Genomic DNA, 23096 nt, shown 5'->3' on the forward strand with positions numbered 1-23096 from the left:
TATTAGTCATATTGCTCTTATGCATGAATCAGTAGTAGAATCCTACTTAGAGGAAATATTTTAAAAACATCTTATAGTCCAAACATAACTCAAAGAAATAACATAAATGCTAAAAAGTAATTTAGTATCTGAAACTAATTTTTTCTATTACAGTAAAGCTATTAACTAAGTCTCATTGTTTAAATTAATAATTTCAGTTCAAATTGTAGATAAGAAAATTATTTATTTTTCTTGATACAGTCTTTAGGTTTATAGTAATTAGAGATCTATGGAGTATTATTTTGAGGCAATAGGCTTTGAGCCACACCTTGAATGCCCATTGTACAATATCTTTGGCTTAGCACAATTCTATTCTGCAGTACACTCAACAAATTTTTTTCACAGTGACACAAATTAAGTAATAAATAATTTCAAGTTTTATTCAATTAATCCAACATTTAATTTGAACATAAAATAACTATTAACATAAGTCCAGTGGCCAGAGAGATAGAATGGAGGCAAGGCATTTATTTGCCTTGCATGCAGAAGGATGGTGGTTCAAATCCTGGCTTCCCATATGGTTCACTGAGCCTGCCAGGAGCTATTTCTGAGCATAGATCCAGGAGTAACCCCTGAGCACTGCTGGGTGTGGCCCCCAACCATCCCCCCAAAAAACGAAAGTCCAATATTCTTATTTTTCTATTAAAATATACATTAAGTCAAGTTTTTCTTTCATTTCACCTAAGCGCTACTTTATAAAGTGTTTTAAAAATATGTGATCAGAAAAGATTTTCCCCATATGGAGATAAGATTTAGTTAGGGTATTCATCAATAGCAAATGATCCAAATAGAACTATGTTTTTGCTGGTGAGACAGTCAGTAATAGATAATAGCCAATAAATATCAAGTAGTAACAGCTTGTAAAGAATGAAGCCCTTTCAAAGCAGAGAACGCTACAGCAGGAATGGACACTTTTCTATAGAGAGCAGTAAGGCACAATCCTTGTATAGAAGATATCTGCTATGAGGAATAAAAAAGGGAGGATAACTGAATGTGAATAAGAGCATTCTGTAACAGCATCAGCAATGTAAAGGTCCTGGATCATAAACAATGTTTTATGAGAATTTTATGAGGATGTTCAAGTTGTAGCTTCACAAAATGATCTCAATGATAACACTCTCTCAGCAATTATTTTTTATAAAACATTAGCACATATAAAATTGGATTAATTATTCAATTATATCAATACATTGGGTGCAATATTTTTCAAATTTAACATCTGAAAAATATTCACATAAACCCCAAAGTCTGTATCTCTTTAGGCTGCCCTCATTTCTCTTTTTGGTCCCTTCTAGCTATGTATATCCTCTGTAAGTATGATAAGCGTGGATGAGAAGTCATATACATGCATAAGTGGAAGGGGAAATAATCTGATCAAAATCTAGTAAACAATTCTCAGGGGTTCAAGGAGTCATGTGAATTTTTTATTTCACACTCTTTTTTAGCCACAGATATATGTAATCGATGCCACAAGATGCAATAACCCAAGTTAGTGACAGAAATAAAACAAATACATGAGCATTTTGGATTTTTCATTGGTGTTGAATCTTTCAATCTCTTAGTATTGCTTTACTCTACGACAGTAACATTACTTTACAGTATCAGATAATTAAAACTAATTACTTCAAAACTGGGGCCGGCGAGGTGGCACTAGAGGTAAGGTGTCTGCCTTGCAAGCGCTAGCCAAGGAAGGACTGAGGTTCGATCCCTCGGTGTCCCATATGGTCCCCCAAGCCAGGGGCAATTTCTGAGTGCTTAGCCAGGAGTAACCCCTGAGCATCAAACAGGTGTGGCCCAAAAAACCAAAAAAAAAAAAAATGTTCAACTTAATGCTGAGGTTGAGATTATTTTTTTTATCAATTTATTATTGAGACTATTAAGTTTCTGACTGTGGACACCACAGATTATGGCTCAGAGGTTGAACTCCTAAGCTATGAATATCAGGCTGAAAGTTGGGCAGGGCCTCTATCCACCATAGCTGAGGGTAATCCTGTTATGTCTGACACAAGGACAAACATTTGTGAATTCCTGTGTGGTACAGTCAAGTATAGAACCCCCAGAAAGAACTACAACCTTTTGTTTGTGACTTTCTGACATGTCCCAACAATGACAAGTGCAAGAAAGAAACAAAGGAGAAAAAAATAAATTTTGGGGCATAGAATTCCATTACATAAAACTTCCATTACAATTCTGTAATTATCTATTCAAAATAATAACTTATAGCACTATTAAGTAGTTTTTAATTTAACTTTATAAAAATTTCTGAAATTATGACAACTAAATCTGTATGATTTCCAAAGACAATTATGAAAAAGTAAGTTGATATTTCTATTTTATTTGGACTAAAATAATTTTAAGATGCCCAGATGTTTTTTCTATAAGTTTGGGGGCCACATTCAAGGGTGTTAAGGGCTTATTCCTGGATGTACACTCAAGGGACCTATCTTGTTCCAAAGATTGAACCCGAGTAACATACATGCACAGAAAATACCCAGCCCACTGTTCTCTCTCACTTTCTCTTTCCCTCTCTTTCTCTTTGAAGATGCCCAGATATAAACAGTAGTTACTTATTGCATAAAAAGCAGGAAAGGAAAGTAATAATATACATTAAATATTGCTACCACAGAGAAAAAATTTAAGGTTACTTAATAGAAAAAACACAATAGGATTCCAAGTTAAAACACTGTATTATAGAAGAAAGATAATTTTGCAATAAAGTGCAACAAATTAAAATACTTCATGTAATGTGGAATACTGTAATATACTTCATCAATAGCTGAGATTTAAAACAACATTCTTGGGGCTGGAGTGGTGGCACAAATGGTAGGGTGTTTGCCTAGCATGCACTAACATAGGACAGACCACAGTTTGGTCCCCCAAGCCAGGAGCTATTTCTGAACACATAGGCAGGAGTAACCCCTGAGTCTCACCAGGTGTACCCCACAAAAAAAACCCTTAAAACCTTTTATTTTAGGGTTTTTATCTGTTTTAAAATTAGGAATTTTTAGAACATAACTTATGGGAGTCAAGTATCAGTTAACCTATTTTAGTTTCCTTTCATATCAAAATTAAACTATCTTCTAAAAACTGTGTATTTATATATTAAACTATTATATCATATCAAAAATAACATAGGTATTATAGAATTCAGGAAAAGAAATCCATCTAACTCCTATGCCATTTTTATAATAAATATATATAGTATATATTTAAACAGAGTTTGTTTACATAATTCACACACAGAATTTGGGTTTCGTATCTTGCTTTATGGTGTAACCAAAAGAATGAGTTTACTATTTTATAATAAATATTTATGAACTACAGTTCAGTTACTTCCCTTCTGAGAATGTATTTTGAAAAACAACCAATCGTCCATCTATCAAGAACTGAGCAAACGTTTTCCAGAGTTTTTAGCAACGTAGCACTTGTAGGAAATCATGTTAAGACAATAGGAGGGCAAGTTGGGACAGGAAACAGATTTGGGTAAGGTGAAATAAACATCATTTTTAAGCCAAGAAATAAGTGGCAAAGTCATTTGAAAAGGTTGATTAAAATGATAAATTAGCAATTTATGGGGTTGAGGAGAAGATGTATTTTTAGTAAGGCCTGAATGCCACCTTGATTCCACCTTCCACCAATGTGTTTCCCAGGTTAGTGGAGGATCATAAACCTTCAATCGTAAGCAAAAATTGCAACTTAATTTGCTAATGTGGTGCTTGAATGTTAAGGCCATGCTAGAAAGTGTCTGTAGCCTTGTCGTTTTGAAGCTCTGCAGCCCTGCTACCTCCCAGAGTTTCTATGGGGAAAAGCAGGAATTGTACAAAAACAGTCTGGGACTTTCTCCTGTTCTTCTGTTTCTCCTCTTCAGCAACATATATAATCAATTCATACAGTTACTTTATGACACAGAGCTCTATGGATGATTGTTTCTAAACATTTCAAAACATGCTACTCATGTAATACATTTTTAAAATCCAAACAGGATCACAGGCATAGAGCTATGAGATTCATCTATGTAGTAGTGATTTGGGTACAATATTACCTTAGCATGTCTTAACTGTGACTGTTGTCTTATAGCTTCATGCTTAAAAGTTTTTATTTTTTACTATAAAAGTCATAATTTACAGGCAGACGTTTGATAGAAACTGCCACATATTTTATATATTTAAGAACATCAATTTAGACTTCTTTCTCACTTTCAACATGTTTTATTTGCCAAAATATGTTTTCTTTTTTTTATTACTTCCATTCTATTTCGAGAAAATAACATCTAAACTAAGAAAATGCTATTTAATAAAATGGGAATGATATTTAAGAGATTTAAGTTAATACTGTTATTTCACCACTAGGCTATGCTAAAGGATAAATAGTCCATCTACACAAGAAAACTCATTCTTGTGGTTACACCATAAAGCAAGAAACTAAATTCAAATTCTGCATGCAAATTATTTAAACAAACTTTATTGACAATTCATTTTACAAATGCACATAGAATTAGTCTGTGTAATTAGCTTACATGGCACACTCTAAAATGAATATAGCCATTTTTATAACAAATACATGCTGACAATCTAATTTGGCTCTTAAAGGATGAGATCACTATTATGATGATCCTATCAAAATTAAATATCAATTCTCATTTGCAATTCACTCATTTTTATTGTTTAATAAGGTAATATAAGTAACAAACTAATTGCTTACAAGAAATAGTAAATTTATACCATATATATTTTGCTATCTGTTTTAAAATTAGGAATTTTTAGAATGTAACTTATGGGAGTCAAATATCAATCTATTTTAGTTTCCTTTCATATCAAAATTAAACTCTATCTTCTATAACTACATACTTTACATTTCAGTTTATTGAGCTAACTATAATTTTCTTAAAACTCTGTGGAAAAGCATACGATTACTTAAATCAGGATTAGTCAGATGTAGCTAAATCATTGATTGCATAGTGAGAGACCAGTGGTTCAAATGATTCTAAGAAATTGTGTTCACTGAAAACATGAGATCCAAACTGTAAGAACCAAACTTTAAAATGTGCTTGTAAAGGTGGCAGGATGAGTAGATGAGAGGAAAGTTGAGGACACCGGTGAAGGGAAGTTAAACTGTTGGAGGAAAAGGTATTAGGACATTACAGTGTCTAAAACTTAGTGATCAGTTACTTTGTAAATGATGTTTGTTTAAATAAAACATAAACTTAAAAAATAAAGGTGAAGTATTTTTCAGAATATGTGAAAATGAATAGCATGAAATAATCATTTTTAGATAATATACATGGTGTTTTGGGCAATAAAATATGAGATATGTTAGAGTTGTTTAGTTAAGAGAAAATACTGGTTGCCTCCACTTTTAAAATAGTGTATTGAAACGATTTTTATAACATTTCAATTATTTCAAAGTTTAGTTCTGAAAGCACTCTGAAGATAAAAATCCATATCCTTCTAATTTGCTGCATAACCACTTGACAAGACTATAAGGAGCTTTCCATATTTTGGAGATAATCTAATATTTAAAAATATAACTTCATGTGCAAGGCAAATGAACTACAGGCCTTCCTCTAGTTTTAGTTAGAAAAAAAAGACAATGCAGAAATCACTGTCTAATTAATTACATTTCCAAAACTTAGCTTCTCTTCTTTTATTTTTTTCCCATTTCTTTTTTTTAAATATATTTTATTTAAACACCTTGATTACATACATGATTGTGTTTGGGTTTCAGTCATGTAAAGAACACCACCCATCACCAGTGCAACATTCCCATCACCAATGTCCCAAATCTCCCCACCCAACCCCCCCTTGTACTCTAGACAGGCTTTCTATTTCCCTCATACATTCTCATTATTAGGATAGTTCAAAATGTAGTTATTTTTCTTTCTTCTTTTTGGTTTTTTGGGCCACACCCATTTGATGCTCAGCGGTTACTCCTGGCTAATCACTCAGAAATTGCTCCTGGCTTGGGGGGACCATATGGGATGCCAGGGGATGGAACCTTGGCTAGCACTTGCAAGGTGCCACTTCGCTGTAGCGCCACCTCGCCGGCCCCTAATGTAGTTATTTTTCTAACTAAACTTTTGCTTTGCACATGGCCTACCTGGGTTCCATCCCCATAATCTCATAAGGTTCCCTGAGCCAGCCATGAGTAATTCCTAAGTGCAGAGCTAGCAAGTAACCTCTGTGCACTGCTGGGTGTGGTTCAAAATGATAAAAAAATTAAATAAAATAAAAAGAAATAATAAAATAATAAAAAAATAAAGAGCCAAGCTGGAGGGAGCAATGTGAAAAGTGACAGAAAGCTTGCTGGAGAAAATAGAGGGGTACTTTGTTGTTAAAGAGACTATGTTACGTCAAGGTTATGTCATGATGAAAATTCTCCAATGTCTGTGGACTTCTTCAGCAGTGTCCAAGACCTTAGATACATAAACAAAAAATCCCAGGAGTTGACTCTAGTTGTGGGACAGAGAGCATAAGGGTCAGTGCTGCCTTGGGAGTCCATTGGAGGCATCACAGGAAAGAAAATGTTAAGCATATCTACAAAGGACAGTTGAAGTTGAAGGGACAGTTGATTGACTACACACTCTAATCTTAGGGGAAAAGGTTTAAAGATATTGGGAGAGATTTGATCATTCTCTCCAGAGCTACTCTTTCAAAAGATGTTCCTGGATAGTACTTAAATGCAGAGACTCCAACATTTGATGTCATGCATTCAAAAAATTTTGGCTATGCAGAGGTCATCTGGAACTTAACTTTTTTCCATGTCCCCATTGTCATTTGTGAAAAGGATGTGAATAGTAGTTATTTCTCAGGTCATTGTGAACTGAATAAATGCATATCTTTGACTGAATTAAAAATATAACTTCAATTATTCATAATCCATATTAATTATTCATTATAGAATGGAATATTGACAGAACACAATCCAGCCCTCAAGCAAAGTGTTATTAATCTCCAACTCATATAACTGCCTTGCAGATGATATAGTACTTAAGAGAGAAAAAGTAAACTTTCTGATCTTAAATGTAATTAAGCTTGGTAAAATCTACTCATGAAGCACCTCAGATAAAAAGTTCTGTTGATTCAAAAGATGAAGATGTTTTTCCACATCTCATCTATATATTCTAAATATTTACAACTTTTTACCACATACACACCGAAAATGAGAACAAAGTGAGACCAGATCCCACACTAACTATGCTCAGTGTTTACCCATTCTCTGACCTTGGAGATCACTCTTAATGAAGACTGAGGAATCATACAGGGTGACAGAAATCGATCCAAGGTTGTCCAGGTACAAGTCTAGCACCCTACTTACTGTACTATTAATATATTCTCTGGAACCTAAAATAGGTGCCTTCGCTAAATCATTCGTTAATCCCTGACCATAGGGTAAAGTTATTCTGCAATACTGATAAATTTTAGTTGTGGTCAATCACTACTATTATATAGATTAATGATATTAAGGTTATGCTGTATTTCACTATTATAAAATGAAAATTTGCTAATTATGAACATATTACACAACTAGAAAAATAGCATTACAGATATTTTTGGTTACAAAGTTTCTTGCTTTTCCATACCACAAATTGCAGACAGAGATGGCTATTTAGATAGAATTGTTAAGATCTCTAGCAATGAAAGGAAGATAAATATGAATGTGGGTGGTATTTAAAGCTTTCCTGATTTGAATCCAAGTGAGTGCTTGAGACTTGTATTTGAAAGTAAGAGACTGTGACAATTTCTTTTTACTTAATCTTGTTACCTAATCTCTTGAGCAGAATCAAAATCTAGGATCACTTTGGGGGGTTCTGATGTACTCACAAGGCTCTGCTAGATGATGCAAACCAATTCTTTTTCAGGAAAAAATAGTGATAAAAATAAATCAAGATCTGTAGTGGGATAGAATTGTTTCACCTACACTGGAGACTCTAAATAAATACATTTTTAAGAACTGGGGCAGGGTTATCTTTAATGAAAGAAATGCTTATAAATGTGCCTTACTTCATTTTGGGTATTCAAAATAGTACTTCTTTCACATAAACTGAGGTCTTTCTGGCATTAGACTATGGAAGTCCATTATTTTTATTGTTCCATTTATCAAGAGGATATTTAGATAAATTTGAGAAATAATTCTACTTTCTAGAATATATTGTATTTTTTGCATATTAATATAAGTCCCTAAACAATTAAAATGTACTTGTTAGTAACTGCTCATCAGTAGACCTCTGCCAGTCAGCAAGTATAAAATGGTTGTTGGAAACCACTATTTCAGATCAGCAAAATCTAAAGCTCAATTACATTATACAATGTAATTGCACTGGACATTGCATATTGTAGAGTGCAATTATATTTCAGTACAATTAAATTGCAATTACATTGTAATACAACTATATTATAATAATTATATTGCAATTATATTAAAAATTGCAATTATGATACAGTACAAATATGTCACATAGTAAAATAGTGTACAGTGCAATTCTCTGATCTCCAAATACTCTTTGCCAACTACATCAGTCTTGTGCTCATGCTCTTCCTCCCTTCCACCATATGCATTCCATAGGTACACACTATGACATATAATTAGAAACTCGTACCTCTTCATGGAGGACCTACTGAATTAATCCTTCAAGTTTTACCTCCCTCAAAAGTCAGGTGTCTGATCAGACTTTTTTTGGCTAATTCCAACAGAATCAGGTGCTATTTGCATCAGTTTTCTTTTCCCTCTTGTGGCACTTAACTCTGAGTACTATAATTATTTTTATGTAAGTTTATTTTCCAACTAACCAGTTCTTTTACGCCTGAGTCTTATCTCACTGAGGGTTCTTCTGATTGCTTGATACATGTCTGTTGCGAAATCAATGATGAACAGACAAGCAGAATGTGGAATAAACAAAAGAACCTAAAATATTAATCTGAGAAACTCTACCTGCAATTAAAGACTAGCCTTTGAATGAATATATAAGATGCCACAATTCGGGCTAGTCATACTATCATGTCCTTTCTATTAACTCAACCTCTGAGATCCTTTCTCCTGAGTAAGGCAAGTTCTGATGCTGTATATACTGCCTAACCCAAACCATGTATTCAATTTCTGGTCACTAGTTATCCTCTGCTCAGATCATAATTTTATTTTTTTCCAAATAATCTTAGCTGATTTACCAGTTACCTCTGCAACAAGGTAGATGAATTTACTCTAAAGCTAGCAGTTGCCTCTTTAGGGGTACTTCTAGACATTTGCATTTGTTGCTGTCCTCTGATGAGTCACTGCTGGTAAGAAGTGGTTGATAACCCTATTTATTCTAGGGTTCAGCTGCTTTGAGTCTCAAAATGTTAATTTGAGAAAGACAAATTGTTTTTGCTTTATAGTTCATTTTATTGTATGTAGAGCTTCTATCTGTTCCCTTACCAGCAACAAGAAGAAAAGAATCTTGATAGAGTTTAAGGTTGGTACCAACTGGCAACAATCTCCAGAAAGACAGACTATGTGCTTTGGACTTACCACCAACACCATCTCACCATCTATCACCATTTCAGTTACTCATTGGTTAAATACTCCTATCCCTTTGGGCAAAACCTATCGAACCTCACGTGTGCTACATATGAGCCACCTTCTAGACTTAATATAGACTATGTATGTTTGCTTCTGCAGATTTAAATTCTCAGTTTATTTTAACTATTAGTATATTAAAAATGTTAGAAACACATGCCCATTCTACTTAGAGCACATCATGTATCATTCCAATGCACCAAGTACCAATAATATATTAGCATTAGACATAGTTACATTAATACCCATGTATTTGGTTATAAAGATAACAAGTTTTAAAAATTAATCTTATATGTGTCATATTTTAGGAGAGATGCACAAAAAGTCTGAAGTACTAACTCTTCCAATAAAATGAAAAACAGAATATATGGGAATGAAATTCAGTAATTTCAAAGAAAAATTTTCTAAGTAGACACTCACCCGCTATGTTTCATATGTGGTGGTTTATCCATTCTCACTGCCAATTTTATTTTTAAGTCAGAATCCTGGCTATTTTTTGGAACAATCATTCGGTGCAAATCAGCTGATTTGGAGCTATTGGAAGTTGGGTACAATATTACCTATAAGAAAAGAAAAAAGAAAACATTTAAGTTTTCAATGCAGAATAGCTAAGGACTGGAACTTAGATTCTATATATTTTCCTGTGTGAGAGAAGGTGCCATATCAAAATAGCAAAACATTAGATTCCCTCCCACCACAGCAGATGGTTTTCAATACAGACTCATTAATTTTTTTGACAAATATGTGTTTTCATGTTATCACATAATGAGTTTACTTCCCATGTCATTTCATAATGAATTAATAGCACATGACTACTGTTGAATTGACAGAGGAAAAGTACTCAGTCGATACCTATAATTTCACAAATGCGCTAAACTCCATAGGGCAAAAAAGTTCAGGCAGGATTAATCTTTGAAATTACAGATAGCAAGCTTAAACTGCAAAACTAATTATTTTAGGCAGCAAGAATATATTTCATGTTTTAATATTTTCATTGAAAAATAGTATTAAAGAATTCACTTTAATTAAAGATGTAAAAGACTGATCACAACACATTTTTTTTTTTTTTTTTGGTTTTTGGGCCACACTTTGTGACGCTCAGGGGTTACTCCTGGCTATGCGCTCAGAAGTTGCTCCTGGCTTCTTGGGGGACCATATGGGACGCCGGGGGATCAAACCGCGGTCCGTCCTAGGCTAGCGCAGGCAAGGCAGGCACCTTACCTCCGGCGCCACCGCCCGGCCCCCACAACACATTTTTAACTTAGATCAATACAAGATTTTTTCCTATGTGTTTTCAAAAAGATAGGTAGTATTTAGTGACTGAAAATGTTTTTATTAAAACTCAAAAATAATGGTTATTTAAGAACATTACACTTCTACAGTCACAGTAGAGAATACATAAATCAATCTTTAAATATGATTTGCCATGTGTTTTATTCTTTTCAGTAAGGCTACATATATTAGCTATAGTCACACTATGATGGATATTTTAAAATATATTCTGAAAAGTGTTATATTCTGAATAACAAAATGCAGCTATAAAATACAGTACATCATTACAGACATTTCTTATTTGAAACCACCATAAAATATAGAATAACCTGATATTTCCATGTAAAAGAAATAATTTAAATTTAAATAATTTAAATACTACAGTTAATATTACTATTACTATTATTATTATTAGTTTTGGGTCACACTCGGCAGTGCTCAGGGGTTACCTCTGGCTCTGTGCTCAGGGGTTACCTCTGGCTCTGCACTCAGTAATTGCTCCTGGCAGGCTTGGGGGACCAAATGGGATGCCGGTATTCGAACCACCAACAGTCCTAGATCGACTGCATGCAAGGCAAATGCCCTACTGCTGGGCTATCTATTCGGCCCCTACTACAATTATTTTTATTTTGGTAACCGGCTATTGAAGTATACATGACAACAGTATTTGTAAAAGTTTGCCCAAAGCACACAATTTTCCTGATGTATAAATGGAAATGCAGCTTTGCAGTGTTGGGGGTTACTTCTGTTTGACTCTGTACTCAGGCAGGGACAACTCTTGGTAGTATTTGGGAAGGTCATTTGGGATGCAAGGGATTGAACCTGTGACAGCTACTCAGTACTCTGCTGGACAGTAAACTTCCCAAATGAACTATCTCTCCAGTCCCCCACCCGCAATGAGAACGTTAATTTTTCACTTTTCATCTGTCAACTACTGAGAATTCCAATCCATTAAAATGAGAACTGAAGAGTTGCAGAAACTTGAGTCCTGAACTGCATCAGAGAAGAACATTTCATTTCTCTTATACCTACAGAAAATTGATATAAAGGTGTTGATGCTTCAAACTGTCAAATGATACAATTTGTTTATTAAAATTTTAGTAGCAAGCTTACTGGTATAAAGGAGAGTGTTTGCTTCATGACTCTTTATAAAATAATTTTTTAAGGAAAAAGAAATTTCTATTCTATAGGTCTTACTTTGCTTATCTTCAAAAAATTATATCTGAAATTAAAGAAAAATAATTAACATACCAAACATTAACTGACTAAGGCATTATTCTGATAGTTAAATTTTCCTATATTTTAAACCATAACTGCACACAAACTTAGCAAAGTACTTGTTCTTTGCTATTCATATATATTAACCTTTCTATACATTTTCTCTGCTTCTTCAAGTTTATTTTTGTCATAAGCACTTTAAATGCCTTGCCACTTAACATGACATAACACATTTTATGAATTCTTATATATAAAACTAATGTATCTTCTTCATAATAAAATGTCAGCATTACTTTTCATCTCTGCTAAGGTGCAATGAAAAACATGAAATTACTTTTTTAGGCAGTGTTTAAAATTCTGTCAAATTTAATCTTCAGAAAAAAAAGTTACACAAAGAGAAAAATATATATACTTTTTAGAGCATTAAAAGATCTAGATTTAGCTTTAAAAATATATACAGGAATACAAAATGGCACCTTTACATTTTTTTCTTTTATCTTCATTAAAAACCAAGTCAATTGCATGTATACATATGTTATATTAATCTTTCTGGCTTATCAATTTACAACTGACAATTTTTTAAATTTATTTTAAATGTATTTCAATCTAAATATCTAAAAAGAACCATAAGACAGTATAAAAAATATAGAGGTGTCAGTCAAGAGAGGTCTAGCGTCTAGACAAACTTTGGGACTAGGGAAACAATAATGGGTATTTCCATATAAAATTTCTAACTTTTAACAGTTTCTTAACCGTTTTCTGATTCTCTACTATATTTCTTTTCTGAGAAACACTGTGTACCACCAGTTTATCTCTTAGTCTCATGCCATAGCTCCATATCTATATGACTTTTTCAATTGTGCATCCTCTTATTTTTTTTTTAGCATATCCTATGTATCTAGAGAGTAGCATAATTCTGGTTAAGAAACATCTAAAAGTAGGAAAATACACATAGACAACTGCAATACTTTCACTGTGATTAAAAAGTGAAATAAAAAAGATTTTGTACAATTTTAAGTAAATTATGGTGGAATAAACACTTTTTGAATAAATAGCTCAAATTTATTTAAAACTATGGTTCCAATTGAGAATAAATATAACAGGTTTATAAGGTATAAGTTTTGGAGAAGGAACTAAAATAGAAAAGACAATTTTTTTGGTACTGAATGACCCAAATTTATTAAAGTAACTTACGTCCAGAAAATAGTAACTAAAAAATGGCACACAATTCTAAAATCGACATTTTCAACATTATCTTTTATTCTAAAGCCCTTCCTCAAGCTTTATTATCTCTTTTCTTTTTTCTTAAATTGATCCTCAGGTTACATTTCTTGCTATTAAATGACTTTAAGAAAAACAAGTGTTCATTATATTTCCTGCTGTATCAGTTTTCTTTATTTCAACAAAAGTCAAGAATAAAAGCCTGTGCAAGATCAACTTGTAAGGGTAAGGAAAAGGAATTCTGTAATTGAGATCAGAGGCCAGAGGCAAAGAACCAGAAGGGAGTGATACATTCAAGGTGGAGAGTGGTCATTAGTGCCAAATGGCATCTGAGACCTGAAGCGGAGTGAGGTCTGAAAGGTTAGTACTCGATGTAACAAAACAAAAGTCACCGAGTCAATTGCTAAGAAAAAGTTTAAATGAATCAGGATGATTTGAAAGATGAACTCTTGCCTAATGATTGTGGGATATGGTGATTGGGGTGAATGAAGGAGATTTCTCTTAACTCTTGAGTGAGAAAAATTCAGTAAGTTGGACAAAATAACCTCAAGCAGAAAATAAACTGTGTGCAAAAGCAAGAGGTTTATGTCCGATTTGATTTAGTGAGGAAGACGAGGAATTAGAAAGATAGTACTAGTTGATCAAAATGGCACACTATGAATAGATTATGCAAAAATAATGTATTATTCTTAGCAAAAGAAACTTGTTTGTTTCAAATAAATAATAGAAATCTTTAGAATAGGGTATATCAAACAAATTTTCATAGAGAAAGGAATAAGCTTCTAAAAGCAATAGATGGTACAGGGGTAAGGCACTTGCCTTGCATATGGTTCTAATACTGGTCCACATATGTATGATTCTTGAGCACTTCCAGGAATGATTCCTGAATACAGACCCAAGTGTAAGCTTGGCTATTCACAATATTCATTCCATCAGTGTGTCCCTTAAATCCCCCAAAAGAAATCACCAGGACTAGAGGGCTATTAAGATTGTAGGGTGTTTGTCTTGGGCCGGAGAGATAGCATGAAGGTAAGGCATTTGCCTTGCATGAAGAAGGACGGTGGTTCGAATCCCAGCATCCTATGTGGTCCCCTGAGTCTGCCAGGAGTGATTTCTGAGTGTAAAACTAGGAGTAACCCTTAAGTGCTGCTGGGTGTGGCCCAAAAACCAAAATAAATAAATAAAATAGAGTATAGGGTGTTGTCTTGCATGTGGTTGGATTCTTGGCACCAAATATGGTCCCCTAAGGCTAACTGAGTGATCCCATGATCCCTAAGCATAGTGTGGGCTCAACACAACAACAACAACAACAACGAGGTGTAAACTTGTTTATCCAGTTGTGTCCCCCAGAAGAGCCATGTGACTCAATGCATGGTTAGGTACACAACATCTAATTAAGATGAATTGTGCATAAAAGCACATCTTTAAGAAAGGGATTTAAAATGCTACTAGCTGGAAACCTGTTTTATTTTGTGATTAAAATTCCTTTGTACTGGTTATCATATGTTCTTAATATTTTATAGAAATGTTTGATATTTTATTTTTCTCTAGAAAAATAAGTGTTATAAGATCTTAACTATCTGCATTATTATTTATGTCATTCTACTAACAATGAGGACTTATATAGTTTAGCAAAGGTTCAAAAATATTATTTCCATGAAACATTCAAGTTCCTCATGGGAGAATATTATTGTGAAAGACCTAACTGCAATATATTTTTTTTATTTATTTAACATAAGTTAATAGCCATCACACATTTTCCAATTATAAAGTTTCTATACTTTCAGTAGGACATAGAGAAGATGAATCAGTTATTTTTCTGATAGAAATTTACATCCATTCTTAGTAACATTTCCTAGGATTTTAACACACTTGAGATAGCTTAGTTTAAATTATTTTGCCTTTGATTTAATATCACTGCTTCCTGTTCTACTTATTTGAAACAAAGAACACCTGCTCACTTTCCCCAACACAATTCTCTTTTATATACCGAAAGCTCAACATTAAATCTTCTGTCAACTTTACTGTCTGTGTGCTAAACCCAGTTCCCTTTTCTTTTTAAAGCTGGAGAGAATCCTCGGATTTACAACGTGAAAGTGATAAAAATTTCAACCCCTTCTCAAAGGTATGTTTGACCTAACAGAGAACCAAGTCTCCTTTGTTTTGTATAGCATTTTTAATAAGACATTTTTCAACAATGAAAGGAACAAAAAAAAGTGAAAATATTATTTTAATTACATAGATTTTACTGGAATTTCCTTTTAAAAGAAAAATATTAAAACCTTATTTTTGCAAAATAAAGAGTTTGGGAAAAGGACATGCAAAAGAAAAACCAAGCTATCTAAGTTATTCACAAATATTTTCTGGCATCTACTCAATGAACAAAAATCATGAAGTGAAGGGTCATTTGGAATGCATTTTAGCACACTATGCTCCTTTAGTTCTATCATCTGTTTGAGGTACTTAGGATAATTTAGACCTCAACTGCATGTCATTTCTCATCAGTTCTATAATAGACACCAAGAAATTATTGGCTGCTAAGGCAGGAATGAGTGCTTAGAGAAGTTAGAAACAAAAATTGTAAATCAAAACTTGATTATTTTTGTGGTAAACAGAGAGAAAAGACTTTGGGCATTTAAAAAAATTACTTTATTGAAACTATTGTGGTTTACAAAGTCCTGAATTTCAAAAGTGAATCAGGGCCATTTTCACCACCAGTGTTGACCTCTCTTCACCAATGTTCCTAGAGGGCATCCTATACCACTACCCTCTCTGTAAGACAGATTTGTTTTTTAATATTTATTGTGACTGAAGTGCATTACACAGAATTATTTGCGGTATAATGACAATGAATGAAGGGCATTCCCACCACTAATGTTGTCCTCCCTCCACTCCTGTTCCTAGCATGTCTCCCTTATCTCCCTCCTTTACCCCGACACCCCCCCCCCAATACTAGTGTAACTGTTCTCCACTTTACAGCTTGTTGTAGATTGGGTATCTATTCTGTTGTCATTGACTTTGGGTTTGGTGTTCCAGTCTGATCATTTTTTATTTTCACTACATGTTCATATGACTGGTCCTGGTATCATCATTTCCCCCCCTCAATTTATGAGGCTGAATGTTTCAAGTTATGCTATTCTGTTGGAGATAAAAAGGTTAAGGAAAAGAGAAGAAAAATTTGGTATCAACTACTAAAAAAATCACCAAATAATATCCACAAGAGTGAAAAAGAAAGAAAAAAGTGGGAGAAAAAGAAAAATAATATCAAAAACAAACAAAACAAAACAAAACAAGAAAAAGGAATGCTGGAGTGGCAAGGTTTGATGTTCCCCCCACTTTTTTTTCCTTTGCATTGGCACAGTAAGTATTGGGGAAGGAAGGAAAAGGACAGATTTAAAAAAAAAAAAGAGAATATGATAGGTATCAAGAGCATAGTTCATGGAGCTAGAGTGTATACTTGCATGCAGTAAACCCTCATTTGATACCTGGCACAGCTGGTCACCAGAGACCATATTAGGCCAGGACCAGGAGTAATACCTAAACAACATGTAGAAAAAATTTAAAATAATTTAAACACTTATATTAATAAAATTCAAGAACTGAATTTGTATGACAGACACTAAACATCTATAAAACATATTTTTATTCTCTTTCTGGTCTGCAATAGGTAGAAGAGTCAGTCTCTCAAAGATGTCCCTGACTTAACCCACAAAACCTATGAATATTTCACCTTTTACCAAAAAAGAGAATTAAGGACATAGATGGAATTAAGTTTGCTAATAATGCAGCACTCTAATGGGACATCCACTTTACTAAAATATAGACAAAATTCTTAATAAATTTGAAAGAGGAATATAGTGGAGAAAGCACTAGAATGAATAAAATGAAAAACAAAACAAAACAAAACAAAACAAAAACCCAACACTGTGGGGCTGAAGAGAAAGCCAAGTAGATAGGGTGCTTGTACTGCGTATGAGCAACATGTGTTCGATCCCTACCATCTCGTATGGTCCCCCTGAGTGCAGGGCCAGAAGAAAAATCTGGCCCTGAAACATAAAAAAAAAAGGAAAAAAAATGGAAAAGTAAAAATAAATGTTGAAGAACTGCTGTCTTTAAAAATAGATTGAAACTGTGAGTGTGAGAAGGCACTCCAATCTAGAAGCTGGAAAAACCCTGCATCTTTGTTTAGCTCTTTTAAACATAACCTCCCAACACCTTGGTCTTAGCCATTATTTTTATATTCTGATCTCCAGGACTCTATGATGAGGCAAGGGTGAAAGCTTAAAGAGCTGCAGTAAATTTTCAGTGCCCCGAGTTCAGTCCTCATGACTTGCAGGTGTAGCATTGTTGGTTAAGCACCCACAGCGAACATTCCCCCACCAAATAAAATAAAAATAAAATTTTCTTCTTTTAAGACAAAGTTTTGGCAAATTGCTACAGTTTCAAATAGCTAAAATAAATATATTCGCACTAGAAGCTGAGATTTGATCTTAAAGTGCTATTTTTACCATTTGAATTTATGCTAAGCAGCGATTCAAAGATATCTGATCTGTATTATTATCATATACATACATGATACATACATACATGTATGTATGTATGGTATGTTTGTGTGTGTGATTATTTCTCATATCACAAAAACATTCTGATTGTATGAAATGTTTTAGAAACTACTTTTCTTTCACTTTGTAATAATTAAACTATTATATAAAAGTTTGAACTTTTCTTATTAAAAATAAGGTTTTTTGTTTTGCTTTGTTTTGTTTTTGTTTTGTTTTTTTGTTTTTATGCTTTTTGGGCTACACCCTGTGATGCTTAGGGGTTACTCCTGGCTATGCACTCAGAAATCACTCCTGGCTCTGGGTATCTGAGATCAAAAGAGGTCTGTCCTGGATCGGCTGTGTGCAAGGCAAACATCCTACCGCTGTGGTATCGCTTGAGTCCCAAAAATAAGATTTTAAATTAAATTATGAGGCCAACTATGTTAGTCATAAAATACAGAATATCACACTCAACAACACGGAATCAACAATCTAAACTACAACCACTGAACTCTGGAATGTGCCTGTCAACGTGGCAGATGGGGATCAGTTGGAGATTTGAGGAAAGATGGTGGAAGGAAGATGGCATTAGGGGTGTGATTGGTTTTAAATATAGTATACCTAAATTAAATTATTAATAGCTTTGTAAATCATGGCTATATTGAATTAAAATAACATTAATATATCTCTAACAAAATTCAAGTTGCACATATCCAAGTTATCAAGAATTGCTTCGTTTATTTCGAAGTGTTTCTTTAAGACTGAAAACATATTCAGGTACTTTGGCCACTTTTTTATGTATGGATTAAAGGTACTTGCCTTGACTGATCTTTGTGTATCACTTATGGTTTATAAGGTTTCAACTTCAGACTTCTTAGATGGAGTAATATATTCTATTACAGTGACATCTGTGTCTTTTTAAGACTTATATAGGCAGAAAAGTATTATTATTCTTGATCTATTCCCTTGGCAATAAATTATGAATAGCAGTAACCTTTATATGTCTTCATTAATGCTGTTTCTATTAAAGAGCATGGCATGAGTAGCTTATCTTATTTCTTTTCACTAAATTGCTTATAATAATATCTCATATTTATAAAGAACCTTTCAATTTAGTGTCTCAAAGGACCTTGTGGAACTTAATTCTCACATCACCCTTACAAAGTAAGCATTAATCTTGTTATGTAAATAATGACATTTGATAAGATTATCTAAAATTTATTCCAAAGATAACAGGCATTTAGATTTTGCATACTTTCCTTAAACCTACATTTTTATTAAGATTGCAACTATTATAGATAATATAAATAATATATGTTTTCCTCATATTGATTAATAACTAAGGAATTCCCAGAGCAAAATGCATTTTATTTAGTAGCATAATTAAAAGAAAGAAATTAAGAAAACATTTAATTTTTTGAATAACTGGCTGCATCATTAAACTTGGGAATACAAAATATAATTATAGTAAAATATTTTGAGATTGACCAGAATACAGATAAGTGCTGGTAATTCTATTAAATAGCAACTACCACTCTAGGAGTAAAGGTGAACTCTATTTCATTTGAGTAAGAAATCTATACAAGGGAAAACAATCACAACCTAACAGTCTGCCAAAATAAAAAGATGCACAACAATCTTTTCAATTTCTCATTCCATAATTATGCAAACTAGCAAATAATTTGAATAATGGTAAAAGAACACAGACAGGAGTGTACTTGGCTGAGAAAATCATGGTGACAGATTTGCATAGGTCCTGAAGAATTGAATTAAATGATTTTAGAAAATCAGATAGAAAGATAGAGGCTGCAAAGACCAGGCTGTCCTATCACATCACCTAACACTAAATGGAAATTAGAAGAGCTATCGTCCTTTGAACTGTGAAAAATAAGAGCACCAACAACAGAAAACTGACTTTGACAACTGTGACTGAACAGAGCCTACCTTGAGACTAATAAGGAAAACCCCACCCTAGGCTGTAGTCCAGGACACATAAACAATAACAACAACAACAACAACAACAAGGTGTCTTATTGCAGAGGTCCAACTTGGACAACAGAGACTGAGTAGACTCTTTGGATCCATAATATTCTAGGCTTTGGCTTAGGGACTTAACGAAAACAGGGAGCAAGTGTTACAGAGACTGAACACCACAACAACGATGGATAGGAACCTCTAGAACCTAGAGACTCTATCCTAGACCCTGATCTATAACCTGCGCAAATACCAAGATCGCTATCTATAGTGGCTTGATTTTCTCACACACAACCGAGAGGAAACTTTCCTGGCATCACAATAAAGGCTTTGGGATGGGGTATTGAGTATATATGGAGCCAGGAGTTGATCCCATGATGGTATGCTTCAAGGATGGAGAAACCCTGAATCTCTTAGGCCACGGGAATTCCCTTTCTTCCCCAATGCTTACTGTGTCTATGCAAAAAAAAAGGGGGGGGGAATGCCAAACCCTACCACTCCAGCACCCATACTTTTTCTTGTTTTGTTTTGATTTGTTAGTTTTTGACTTTATTTTCCTTCTCTTTGTTCTTCCACTTTTCTCTTTCTTTTTCACACTTGTGGTTATTATTTAGATATTTATTTTTATTTTTATTTGCCGGGTCCATGTTTTTTCTTTTTTCTTTCATTTTTCTTTTTCTTTTTTTTTCTTTTCTCCTTTCTTTTTTTGGTAGTTGTCACCAAATTTTTTTCTCCCCTTTTTCTTATCCTTTTTTTATCTCCAATGACGGTGGAATGGATGCTCAATCTACAACAAACTGTAAAGTGGTGACCAGTTGCACTGGCATACTGGGGTGTAGAGGAGGGAGATGTGGGATGCATGCTGGGAATAGGGACAGAGGGAGGACAGCACTGGTGGTGGGAATGCCCCTCATTCATTGTCACTATGTACCATAAATGATGCAGTGAAAGATTTGTAATGCACTTTGGTCACAATAAAAATTAAAAAAAAAAAGATAGAGGTTGCAGAAGTCGAGACAAGATAAGTTACATTTTCATGATTTTATAGCTATTCCTCGCAGGCAAGAGCAGAATCCATGTCTTCTGAAAACATATTTCAAGCTTTATAGTTTTCAATATGAAGTGACTGTTTTTACAGCAGTAAGGTGCTTACATTGCACATATCCAACCTATTTAACCACATAGGCTACCAGGGATCAAACCCTGGCACCTGATATGATTCCTCAGCAGTGACAGAAGTGATCCTGGAGCACAGAGCCAGGAATAATCCCTGAGCACCACCAAGCTTGAATCTTTTCTCACTCCCACCCAAAAGCAAAAGCAAACATTTCAATTTATGATGTAGAACAACTAAATTTTTCTGGCACATTTGAACTAAAAACTTTAAAATTATGACTTAAAGAATACATATCATAACATTTAGTAGGGGAAGTATTTTATCTTTTGGTACCAATACTAAAGACATAAGACTATAAGTGACATTAGAAAGGTTCAAGATGCCTAGGGATCTTAAATGAAGTAACTAAGAGAAAATTTTAGTGATAAATATGAGGATGATCCTACCTGATGTTTCTGTGCATTATGTGCCTGAGCCAAACATAAAACATTCTTGCTGCAGTAATACTATCAGTCTGCAATCTTTCCAGTTAACCATTTGTTTAATAGCTCAGGAATTCAAATAAAACTGACACCCTATGACACTGACTGGGAAAAAATGGTCATACCCAAGCCAAAGTCAAGGACAATAGAATCAAGAGACCCAAACTGTAACAAGCTAAACATAAAATGGACTTGTTATACTAGTATTGTAAAAGAAGAAAAGAAAAGGCACAAAAATAAAGAACCAAAGAAAACAGTAAATGGCTAACCGAAAAACTTAAACTTAACTATATTGATAGCATATTTAAATATAATCTCTTGGAGCTTGGGAGATAGCTCAAGTACAGAAATTGCTCCTGGCAGGCTCAGGGACCTCAGGGGATGCTGTGAATCAAACCACCATAGGTCATGGGTTGGCTGTGTGCTAGGCAAATGCTCTACCGCTGTGCTCTCTCTCTGCCCACTACTTTTTACTCTAATAAATGCCTATATTAAGAGAAAAACAGATAACTCCCAAATCAAAAGCTTTTATTTCCTTAGATTAATAGGAAAGCATCATGAATTAAATATGATATTAATAAAGGAAATGTCAACTCCAAAATATCTTAAATAAAATTTATCAAAAGGAACCTTATCAACTGGATGAAGAGACTGCTAGAAATGAAAATAAAGTATTTTACTAAAGGCTGATTTCACAAGATCCAGAACATGACTAGTATGTTTATTCAGTATTTCTGTTTCTCTATTAGAGTTTGTAGTCAGTTCAACAATGTAACAAAAATATGGAAAAGACAAATTGTTTATTTGTATAAAACATTATATGAAACAATATACAAAATATTAATAGAACTGTGAGTTTAGAAAAGCTGTAAAATAAAAATTAACATAGAAAAGTCATTTTTCTATTGTAGTATTATAGCATATTAGTAAAATCTAAATTAAAGGTAAAAACATTCCTCTTACAAAAGAATATAAAAGATGATATCCTCAGTGATAAATAAAGAGAAATTCAATACTGTACACTAAAAATATAGACACTTTTTAAATGAATAAAATAAGATGCAACATATGGAGGATAATTTTTTTCGGGCCACCAAAGACAGTATTGTTAAAATATATAAATATTTGAATTTAAACAATGATGACCATTACATTCTTTATTTTAAAATGTAGATTCAAATCTGGATTTGAAAACCAGAGTTCAAAAACTGCTTTGCATAAAAACTATTACTGAAATGAGTAGGAACCTTTAAGAGTTTTTCTGAGGTTGATGTTTTAATACTCATTTAGTATTTATGTTATTTACTTTTTGTTTGGTTTGGTTTGGATTTGGTTTTGGTTTTTAGGCAACACCCGGTGATTTTCAGGGGTTATTCCTGGCTCTGCACTCAGAAATTGCTCCTGGCTTGGAGGACCATATGGGACTCTGGGGGATCAAACCGTGGTCTGTACTAGGCCAGCCGTGTTCAAGGCAAATGCATTCCTGCTGAGCCATTGCTTGAGCCCCAGTATTTATGTTATTAAAGTTAGTTTTACAGTCATACTTATTACTTATAACATTTCAGAAAATAGATAAGTGAAGAGTTTTAAGTGCCAATAAAGCTATATTTGTCACTTCATAACAACAATAATAAACATAACATTTCATTCTCTGTTAAAAAAGATCCAGTGCAATCAGATTCA

At 33.6% G+C, this 23096-nt stretch overlaps 1 protein-coding gene across 1 annotated transcript in view; it reads right to left on the reverse strand.

Annotated features, from left to right (window-relative positions):
- CADPS2 (calcium dependent secretion activator 2) overlaps window positions 1-23096 on the reverse strand; it is a 613966-nt gene that overhangs the window by 241634 nt on the left and 349236 nt on the right. Inside the window, 1 exon segment of the mRNA XM_049771072.1 lies at window positions 10009-10148. Within this exon segment, the coding sequence (XP_049627029.1) occupies window positions 10009-10148 (140 nt within the window).

This window comes from Suncus etruscus, chromosome 1 (genome assembly GCF_024139225.1).
Source record: "Suncus etruscus isolate mSunEtr1 chromosome 1, mSunEtr1.pri.cur, whole genome shotgun sequence".
In the NCBI taxonomy this organism is placed as follows: domain Eukaryota; kingdom Metazoa; phylum Chordata; class Mammalia; order Eulipotyphla; family Soricidae; genus Suncus; species Suncus etruscus.